Here is an 11,153-nt window from a genome sequence, read left to right as displayed (position 1 = left end):
GCTCAGCAGATTTATCATAACATGATACTTACCTAAAGCTCCCAGGAGGGGCAAAGACATTTCTCCAGCAAGCATATCTACTGACAGAATTGTTCTACTGCCATAGATAAAAGTACTTTCACAGAGGCCCAATACATTCACTTTGTTCCACTGGGAAATGAAAAGTGTGTGTCCCTGTCATTTCCAGTATTATGCCTTTTCTCAAGCCACTTTGCATGGTTCTGTCTGGGAGTATCTAGATCACTAACTCTTTTCCCTTTCGCCACTTGCCCAGCCCAACTTTACCGTTTGGCACGTTCCTCTGCTTGTTGGTCCGTCTGTTTTCCAGCTCTTACTCCAGCGGGCAGCCTCTCCCCAGCTCCCGGCCCCCGGCAGCTGCCTTTCACCTCCTTGCCCCTTTGTCACCAGCCGATCTGGTTCCTTCACTCCTTCACCAGTATTTCCTTTGAGCGCCCACTTTTCTTCGCAGATCTCACTCTTTAACAGCCCAGTTCTCTCTCACACGATTTTCCATCCCGGCCTGATCCGCCACTCCCCCAGCACCCCCGTTCTCCTGGACCACTCCTACACTTGTTGCCCGCGGGAGGAGCTGTTCTGCTGGGTAAGCTGGACCCTGGGCACGGGCGGCAGCCGCAGGGCAGCGTCCCCGCCGCAGCTCCCTTCCGCAGAGCCCGCCGCGGTGCGGGGCCGAGCTGCCCGCGCTGTCCGTCGCCGCGCCGCGGGGGAGGGCCGGGCTGGCCGCGCCACCGCACAGCGGGCGTGAAGGGCGGGCAGACCGCACACTCCGCGGCGGGAGCGCCGGGGGCAGCCGGGTCCGGCGGCTGGAGCGAGGCAGCGCGGTGCTGAAGGGACAGCGCCCGCGGGCACCGCCCGCCCCGCCCCGCCCGGGCCGCCAGTGGGAGCTCCGGGAGCGGGGCGGGGGTACCCGGCCTCCACCCGCCAGCCACCGCCCTGCCCGGCGCGGCCGGCACCGCAGCCCCGTCCTGCACCCGCGGGAGCAGCACCCCTGCGCCGCGCAACGCCCGCCGCCGCGCCAATGCCGGGCGTTGGGGCGGTCGGAGCGCGGTGCAGGCACCGGCCGCGCAGGAGCCCCAGGAAGAGCCCCAAGGCGGAGCCGGGCCAGGCCGGGGCCGCCATGGACGCGGCGATTTGGATCTACCAGTTCCGGCTGATCGTGCTGGGCGACTCCACCGTGGGCAAGTCCTGCCTCTTGCACCGCTTCACTGAGGGCCGCTTCCCGGGGCCGCTGCACTCCGACCCCACCGTGGGGGTGGACTTCTTCTCCCGGCTGGTAGAGATCGAGCCCGGCAAGAGGGTCAAGCTGCAGCTCTGGGACACAGCGGGGCAGGAGCGGTTCAGGTACAGGAGCCAGGATTTCCCCCCCCCCATCCTCTACCGTCACCCCCCAAACCTGCTGGACCCCTGGCACACCCCATCCGCAGCCCTGGCCCCGTACCCTCCTCGTCTGACACATCTCCTGTTCCCAGGACTTTGCCTTGCCCCCGGCACATCTCAGTGCATCCACCTGGCTGCTATGCCCCAAAAAGCCCTCCACCACTCCACTGTCATCCAGCCTCACTGCCCCACTGCCTGCCGGTGCCCCCTCACCCCAAGCCAGGAGCTTCCTCCTTCCCCACCCTTTCCTTTCACACCCAGCTACCCTTCCCCTTCCAGCTCACACTAGGGGGTAACAAGTGGCCTTGTCCTGTTTCTCCTTCCCTCCCCCATCTCTGCCCTGAAGCCCTGGACCTAGGGTAGCAATCCCTTCTCCACATTTTCTTCCCTCTTTGCAGCAGGAGGCCCCTGCTTCACTCTGCATTTCTTACTTTGTCATCACCTCCGAACTCGGCCTCCCCTGCAGTATTTCCCTCTGCCATTAACTCTTCCTCCCATGTGATCTGGAGAGAGGAGGTCACCTCCCTGTTCTTCCCCCTTCCAGCACAGCCTCCGTGGTGTGGAAGCCACCGAGCAGCCAGCTATGGACCCTTGTTAGTGCTTTATCTGCCTTCTGCACCTGCTCTGCACTGATGGTTGCCAGGAGCCTTCACTAATACCTCTGTCATAGTATAGCTAAACTACCTCAAATGCTGCGCTGAGTATTAAATCCTCTGCTCTCTCCTCTCTGTCACAAACAAACCTTCTTTTCCTGCTCTCCAAAGAGTCATGGTCATTCCCCAACATGCAAACTGGTACTACCATTCCGCTGCTCTTGTGACTCTGCTTTGTCTGTGGTGCTTGCCACCTGAGGCAAGTGGTGTGTGGATTTCAGTTTGGGCTTGTGGTTCTGTAGGTATGAACTCAGGTGGAAGGCTAATGTGTGGTACTTGACCCACACACTGGCTGGGTGCTAGCAGGAGGGCTGAAATAGGTCTTCTCACTGGCCAGAATTGATTCTTTCATGTGCCCTGTGTTCAGCTGCAACAGTTGTTGAACAACTGTTCTCACACTCAGCTGAGGAGGTGGGATTTGGGATTTCACTGTTTTACCAGGGGACTCCAACCTTTTTGTTTTCCAATAACAAGCATTGCAGTGAAACAACAAAAAACTTTCCTGAGCTGGCATGAGTCAGAACTTCATGAGTCTTTTTTGCATGAGTCCTTTTGCAGACAGGCCTCTGAAGCATTAGCAAAGTAATGAACGGTGATAATAGCAAGCTCTTAGCATTTTTCACCCTCCTTGTGCTTTCCAGCAAAGTAAGTAAAATAATTACAAACAAACAAGTGACTAAGAACATGTAACCGCTTTAGTTTGAATTTGCTGACAAATAGTGAGGATGGCCAATGACAAGGTACTTGATCGAAAGGAATGCAAATGTAGAGTTTTGCATACAGTTAAAATCAAATGATAGCCATCCTTTAATCTGGGGATGCTCAGGGGATGTGCAGTGATGAGTCATGCAGTCAGTTGCTTTTAAATTTACCATTAGTAAATGGTAAATCATCTGTGTTTTTTCTAATACCCAGACCCTGCAAACTGAAGGAAGTAGTTTTAAACATATGTATTTGTGGTTTTGCCTAGAGTTTCTTGTCAGTTGCTGTACCAAATATCAGCATTTATTGTATAGTCTATTTTACACTTACTTGAGTAAATTATAAATATTATACTAAGTTACACACCACAGGTTAAAATATTGCACATTCTGCTCTCTGCTAATGGAGAAAACTGCAGATCACCAGCAAAGATGGTCTTGGGGAAGAACTAATTATTCCAAGAAGTAATCTAATTTTGTGGAACACCAGGCAGGTTGCAGTTCTGTTCCCTGTTCTGCTCTGCTACTTGCAGTGGGACTTCATAGGAGTTAAAAACTGGCTTTAAAGCTGCCTGTGGAGTTCCTTGCATCCAGAACAAACTACTGGCTGCATAATAACCCCCTTCTTTTGATTTCAGGCATTAGTGACATTCCCTGGGAACAATTAAGGGGTGACACACCTGCCATCACGCTCTTGGAAGAGAGCACTTATTTCCTTGGAGAAATTGTTTTGGAAAAATTCTTACATGTGTCTAGTTCATTGCTGCTGCTGTAGTTGAACTTAGTTTGGTCTTAGAAATCATCTTTAACACATACTGCTTGCATTATTTCTCAAACAAGGTCATTCTCACCACTTCCACAAGAAGGATGAGCAAGCTGCAAATGCTGGTGCAGGACAGTTTTGTTTATTGTGAGCCCAGACAGGGCAGTTACTGACTGTATTTACTTTGACATCAGCAGACATCACTAAGCAGCATCTCCCATTGGGTGAGGTGCCATATGAACAACAACAACATAATCAACAACTTAATCAAACACCTTTCTAGAACAAGAACCTGCAGATTTGCTTAGTGCACACTTAGGTCAGCAGTGCAGACTAAGGTAAATGAGGGGGATACCCTATGTTTCTTTCTGTCTTGTGGTTAGCTGTCATTGAGAGCAATCTGATGCTTTGGCTGTGTTCCACATTGTCTACTTTGCTGTGATTTATTTGTTTGTTTATTTTCCTGTATTTAAATTATAAAACTCTCCAAAGGCTATAAAGTGCTTGGTAGTGATGCTAAGACTGAGAATTCATTTCAAGAACACAGGGACAAAATATTGTGGGGATGCCTTGATTGTATTAACCCACTTTTTAGTAGATTGTGATACTGGATATGTTCTGTTCTAACACATGGCTTGAAAATAAAACACTGTCCTTATTCTTTTGGAGTAAGTAACGTGCATTTTCAAAATTATTACCATTACGATGTAGTCTTTAGTCATAGTATAAAAATAAGTCTTCAAAATTAGATAAAGCTTTTAGTGAAAGTTTGGTTCATCTGGTAAAGATCAGCAAGGTCGTAACGAGAAAGAAACTGTGGCTGGTTTAAAGTCACCCTCGAGCCACAGGCTGATGTGATTAGTACACCTGCATTTTCAGAAACAGTTGTTCAGTGGCCATCACTAAGGCTTTTCTTGAGAGTATTCATTAGGGTCTTACATCTTCAACCTGACATTAAGCTAAAAGAATGACTTCTGTCCTAGACAGTATTTTCCCCTTCCATAATGGTAGTTTAGGCAGAATTAATTAGCGGAACCAACACATATTCTGCATGGAAAGCCATAATTTACAAAAGAATTTAAGATCTGCATTTAACAAATATTCCCAGTTAAAGGTAGAGACTTCAAAGCTATCCTTTGGAAGAACATTCGAAGTATCATTACTGCACATCATAAAGTACAACTTCTTGAGGACCAGTCTCACCTCCAGCAATTTCAAATATAGAACCATCTGGAGGAACCTCACAGCATTCAATATCAAAGTGGTGTTGTTCCCTCTTAATACTTAGTGCAGTCTTAACTTTTTAGCATGTTCTCATAGGGAAAATATGATTTTTTTCAACCTTTTATCTGTATTTACCTTTCATTTATTGCAAATGCCAAGCATGATATGGAATGAGTAAAAATGTTATTTATACAAGTATCCTTGCTGAAAATAAAAACTTAGGATGGTCTTGAGGATGCTGGGACAGTCCATATTTAACAATAGCTCCGGTAAGGAGATTTGTAATCTCTGTTTATGTGGAGTAGTAGAGAAGATAAGAATTACCTTTTCAATAATGCGTACATCAGTGTTTGTAATTTTCAGGCAATGATGGTATAATAGTTCACATATTTAGTGTGAATATGCTGGAGGCTGTAGCACACCCATCATCAGTTGCTGTTGGGACATGCTTACTCCAGCCTGAAAGACGAGGAGCTGCACGGACATTGTAGGCCTCTGTTTACAGTCACCTCTATTAAGTAGGAGGATTGTTTCCCTTCATTTAGTGTGGCCATGGGAAGCGGGCAAACTCCCTCCTGAAATACAATGTGCACCTTGAACAAAGGCCCAGGCAAATACATTGGTTTGGGCACCTCCATTAGCTATGGTTCAGGGTCTTCTGTGAAAGAGTAGCTGAGAGAGGAGACAGCAAGAAAGTACTGGGCACAAAGGAATAGAAAATCAAAAGTTAGGCAGAGGTGTGAATAAAGACAGTTGCAGGGATGGATTTCATAGCTCAGTCCCCCTTTCATTCCAAGTCATGGGCAGGTTTGCCACGTTCTAAGTCTGAACAAAGTTCTGCTTCTCACTTCCAACCGACACCTCCTCTGAACAGTTTCCTGGAAGGAGATGGCAGGCTTCATTGCTGTCTCCCCAGTTTTAGAAGAAAGGCTGCTCTTTGACCGTTACTTTTTCACCCTAATCCCACCCTTTTCCTAACTTAATGTTTTCCCTCTTTAAAGGAAATACTTCTCTCTTCCTCCTTCCCCACAGAAAATTAATCATGCTGCTGCAAGTAACACATTCCCTTCCATAACGCTAGCCTAACAACAGTAATGACCTGAATCAAAGGTTACAGAAGAAGCCATCGTTTCACAGGAATTTAGGATCTGCATGGGGATGATTTATAAGTGGAAATTTAAATACCCTTTATGAATATGTTGGACTACATCAAACCTGACCCGTCACCAGTTCCTCATCCTGACTTGAAAACCTTGAAGGACCCTAAGATTGTTTTCCTTCTGTTCAAAAAGGGACAACAGTAAAGGAATTAAAAGCTTAATTTTACTTTTAGAGCCTGATTTTGTAACACTTCCAAAGTATGTATAAAAATGCAAGTAGATTCCCTGCTTGTGAAAGAACACAAGAAAGGCCAACCAGATTTTGTGTATGGTCCGTGCTTGGATATCTCGTCTATGATACGGTGTTTGAATTTGCTATCTTCTACTTTCACTTGAGGGACTTCTGGAAACTGATGCGTTTTGTCTACTTGCTAGAGTTCAGTCAGTCTCTTGTTCAGGAATTGTTCAGTCTTCCATGGAATAGTGATAAACTCTGTATTCATAACATCTTTCCTGAGGAGAACTGTAAGTTTACCAGATGTTGCATGAAGAGCAGTTAGTTAGCCTTTATCTCCCGTTGGCCACCATGCACTCTCATCATCAAGCTTTGCAGTGAAGACATATGCAGAACATTGACATGGCCTGTAAAGTCTATAAAGCTTTCTTCTGAATAAAACCCCTCAAGCAACCTCTTGTACCATGGGCTCCATAAACACTGACTTGTGCCTTGTGAAGTAGCGTACGAGGAATCTGTGTATCGATTAGAAAGACAGGTACCTCCACTGTGCTAAGAGAAAGTTCTGCATTTCATGAGGAGCTTGAACCCATTTGTGGGTGCTGACATGCTCTTGGGAAGCCCTCCCAAGCAGAACCCTTCCAAGCACTCACCTGGAGCAGTGGTTTGTTTTCAGCTTGGATCTGAGCTAAGAGGGAAGGCAGGGCTGCCCTGGTGAGCAGCTCGCAGCCTGCACAAGGCACAGTGCTCAGGTCCCAGCGAAACTTGTTCAGGCACCGAGGTTAGATATGCAGTTGAGTGGAGCACAACTTTAGGTGTTGGTGTTACAGTTATGCCTTGTGGAAGGCACTTAAAAGTCCTATAATCTTTAGCAACCACCATGTTCACAGGCCTAGATGTTTTTCCCAGTTGATGGCCAAAACTTTCTGCTTCAAAATTTTGTCTTATTTGTCAGGAATACGTTCTTTTAAAAATAGATTTTGTTATTTTTTAATAATAAAACTGTTCAAATATTTTTTGATCATATTTTAATAAATATCATCCACAGGGATCTGGACAGGCTAGATCGATGGGCTATGGCCAATGGTATAAGGTTCAACAAGGAAGAGTGCCAGGTCCTGCATTTGGGTCACAACAACCCCATGCAATGCTACAGGCTGGGGGAAGAGTGGCTAGAAAGCTGCTTGGTGGTAAAGGCCTGGAAGGTGTTAGTGAACAGCAGCTGAACATGAGGCAGCTTGTGCCCAAGTGAAACCCAACAGCATCCTGGCTTGTATCAGAAATAGTGTGTCCAGCAGGTCCGGGGCAGTGATCATGCCCCTGTACTCAGCACTGGAGAGGCCGCACCTCGAATCCTGTTTTCAGTTCTAGGCCACTCAGGACGAGAGAGACATTGAGGTGCTAGAGCAGGACCAGAGAAGGGCAATGAAGCTGGTGAAGGATCTGGAGTGCAAGTCTGATGAGGAATGGCTGAGGGAACTGTGGTTGTTTAGCCTGGAGAAGAGAAGGCTCAGGGGAGACCTTATCGCTGTCTACAACTACCTGAAAAGAGGTTGTAACAAGGTGGGTGTCCGTCCCTTTTCCCAAATAACAAGTGATAGGACAAGAGGAAATGGCCTTCAAATTGTGCCAGGAGAGGTTTAAATTGGATATTAGGGAAAAATTCTTCACCAGAAGGGTTGTCAAGCATTGTAACAGGCTGCCCAGGGAAGTGGTTGAGTCAGAATCCCTGAAGGTATTTAAAAGATGTGTAGGTGGTGCTTAAGGGATGTGGTTTAGTGGTGGACTTGGCAGTGCTGAGTTAACAGTTGGACTTGATGATCTTAAAAGGTCTTTTCTAACCTGAATGATCCTATGATTCTTTTCTCGTATTAGACAATCAGGTAACTGGTATCATAGGTATCATAGGTTTCTTTAAAACTTTATGTATTGCTATTTTTCTTTTCTTTCTGTTTTCTAAGGCCTCTCTAGTGTATCAAGCTTTTTTTGGTAATGAGAAAACTGGTTTCAAATTATACATGCCAAAACCACAAAAGAAGCAACTGCTGTCTCTTCCATATATTCACCGAGTTTTTGTGATGTACAGCCTGAAGTTACGGATACTTTTTAATCGTCTCTGTTACAGGCAATATAATGACTTAGATCATAGAATCATAGAATCATAGAATAGTTAGGGTTGGAAAGGAACTTAAGATCATCTACTTCCAACCCGCCTGCCATGGGCAGGGATGCCTCACACTAAACCATGCCACCAAAGGCCTCATCCAACCTGGCCTTGAACACCGCCAAGGATGGAGCATTCACAACCTCCCTGGGCAACACATTCCAGTGCCTCACCACCCTGACAGTAAAGAATTTCTTCCTTAGATCCAATCTAAACTTACCCTGTTTAAGTTTGAACCTGTTACCCCTTGTCCTGTCACTACAGTCCCTGATGAAGAGTCCCTCCCCAGCATCCTTGTAGGCCCCCTTCAGATACTGGAAGGCTGCTATGAGGTCTCCACGCAGCCTTCTCTTCTCCAGGCTGAACAGCCCCAACTTTCTCAGCCTGTCTCCATACGGGAGGTGCTCCAGTCCCCTGATCATCCTCGTGGCCTCCTCTGGACTTGTTCCAACAGTTCCATGTCCTTTTTATGTTGAGGACACCAGAACTGCACACAATACTCCAAGGGAGGTCTCATGAGAGCAGAGTAGAGGGGCAGGATCACCTCCTTCGACCTGCTGGTCACGCTCCTTTGGATGCAGCCCAGGATATGGTTGGCTTTCTGGGCTGTGAATGCACACTGAAGCCGGCTCATGTTCATTTTCTCATCAACCAACACCCCCAAGTCCTTCTCTGCAGGGCTGCTTTGAATCTCTTCTCTGCCCAACCTGTAGCTGTGCCTGGGATTGCTCTGACCCAGGTGTAGGACCTTGCACTTGGCATGGTTAAACTTCATCAGGTTGGCATCAGCCCACCTCACAAGCATGTCAAGGTCCCTCTGGATGGCATCCCTTCCCTCTGGCGTATCAACCGAACCACACAGCTTGGTGTCATTGGCAAACTTGCTGAGGGCGCACTCAATCCCACTGTCCATGTCACCGACAAAGATGTTGAACAAGACCGGTCCCAACACCGATCCCTGAGGGACACCACTCGTTACTGGTCTCCAGCCGGACATCGAGCCATTGACCACAACTCTTTGCATGCGGCCATCCAGCCAGTTCTTTATCCACCGAGTGGTCCACCCATCAAATTGATGTCTCTCCAATTTAGAGACAAGGATGTCATGTGGGACAATGTCAAACGCTTTGCACAAGTCCAGGTAGATGACGTCAACTGCTCTGCCCCTGTCCATCAGTTTCGTAGCCCCATCATAGAAGGCCACCAAATTGGTCAGGCAGGATTTCCCCTTAGTGAAGCCATGCTGGCTGTCACCAACCACCTTGTTGTTTTTCATGTGCCTTAGCATGCTTTCCAGGAGAATCTGCTCCAAGATTTCACCAGGCACAGAGGTGAGACTGACTGGTCTGTAATTCCCCGGGTCATCCATTTTCCCCTTCTTGAAAATGGGGGTTATATTTCCCTTCTTCCAGTCATCGGGAACTTCACCTGACTGCCGTGATTTTTCAAATATGATGGCCAGTGGCTTAGCAACTTCATTCGCCATCTCCTTCAGGGCCCACAGATGGATTTTGTCAGGTCCCATGGACTTGTATACATTTAGGTTTTTAAGATGGTCCGGAGCCAGATCCTCTCCAACAGTGGCCCTAGGGTCTTCATTCTTACAGTCCCTGCATCCACCTTCCAAGTCTTGGGTTGTGCAGTCAGAGCCTCTGCCAGTGAAGACTGAGGCAAAGAAGTCATTAAGAACCTCAGCCTTCTCCAAATCCTGGGTAGCCAGTTCTCCAGATATCTTCCAGAGGGGGCCTACATTGTCTCTAGTCTGACTTTTATTCGCTACGTACGTATAGAATCCCTTCCTGCTATCCTTAACATCCCTAGCCAAGTTCATAAGTTAGTGTAAATTAGCATATCTCTGCAGAAGTGAGTTACAGCAGGTGAGGCTACTGACTGCTGTGTATTAGCACCAGCAACACACAGAGGGCTGTTTTTCAGTACTTCAGTTCATAGATACATAACATTGTTCTAGATAGATATGCTTGGTAAACAATGGACTGCATTTTCAATACTAACCTACTTTCTTCCCTGTATAATGCATTTATTTGGCATAATTGTTTTCAGGATTATTTTTCTAGTGAAAATCGGTTGTATTAGCTTCCACTTGTCCAAATCGAATCCCATTTTGTCACCCACTTCCACTCTTTCTAGAACCACTTGAATTATTTTAATGTACTCAATTACATTTGCAGCTGCCTTACAGCAAAAAAATGCTTAAGAAAACCCGAAGCAGATATTTATGGCAGCTTTATTTAATACTTCACAAAATGTGACACCCCTCATTTATGTTCTTAAATAATTTTGCAAAACCATGTGTCATTTTTCATATCTAGGCTACTTGGATTAACCTGAGAGTAAAATCCTGTTATCTTCACTTTCAAACTGTTCAGAGAGACACTCCATGGACTGTATTGCTGGGAATGTAAAAAATATCTTTCCAAACATTAGTACGAACAACCCCTCCTGTTATCTAAATAAAACCATTTCAAATGTTGTTTTCTGTGGCTAAATGAATTTAGATATGCCAAAAAACCTAAGGCTTACCCAGCTGTGCACTTACCTATCTGTAATATGATGACTACTCCTAATTATACTTCTGCGTTCAAACTGTTATAAAACACTATATGAAGCATGATGAACTAAAAATCAGAAGGAGCTACAGCTATGGAAAGGTATGTTACTGTGTACAATTCATCCTGATTCCAAAAATTTTGAGGCTGCATCCTCTTCATAATCGTAAGATGAAATGCTAAATTGACTAAATTAGAATTTCAAATAATTACTGTAATAGAGACTGTGCATCTCCTTTCCACTGGAGAATACTTACGGATACACTGGCTATCTATGCTAGTAGTGAGTGCTTGTGTGCATTCATTGGTAGGCTGTCACTTCATTTAAAATGCCTCTTCTCACCTTTTCCA

General features: G+C 46.3%; 1 protein-coding gene across 1 annotated transcript in view; it reads left to right on the top strand.

Moving 5' to 3' along the window:
* Positions 1-1,036: 1,036 nt before the first annotated feature.
* Positions 1,037-11,153, top strand: part of RAB39A (RAB39A, member RAS oncogene family) — a gene marked incomplete at both ends in the record, with an annotated part of 11,440 nt that continues 1,323 nt past the window's right edge. The window contains one exon of the mRNA XM_080613764.1: positions 1,037-1,359. Coding sequence (XP_080469890.1) covers positions 1,037-1,359 — 323 coding nt within the window. The remainder of the gene's footprint in view (positions 1,360-11,153) is intronic.

The sequence above is a fragment of the Psittacula echo genome, assembly GCF_963264785.1.
Source record: "Psittacula echo genome assembly, chromosome: 3".
NCBI classification, from domain to species: Eukaryota; Metazoa; Chordata; class Aves; order Psittaciformes; family Psittacidae; genus Psittacula; species Psittacula echo.
Note: the sequence above shows the minus strand (reverse complement) of the source record. Positions and strands in the feature narration are given on the sequence as shown.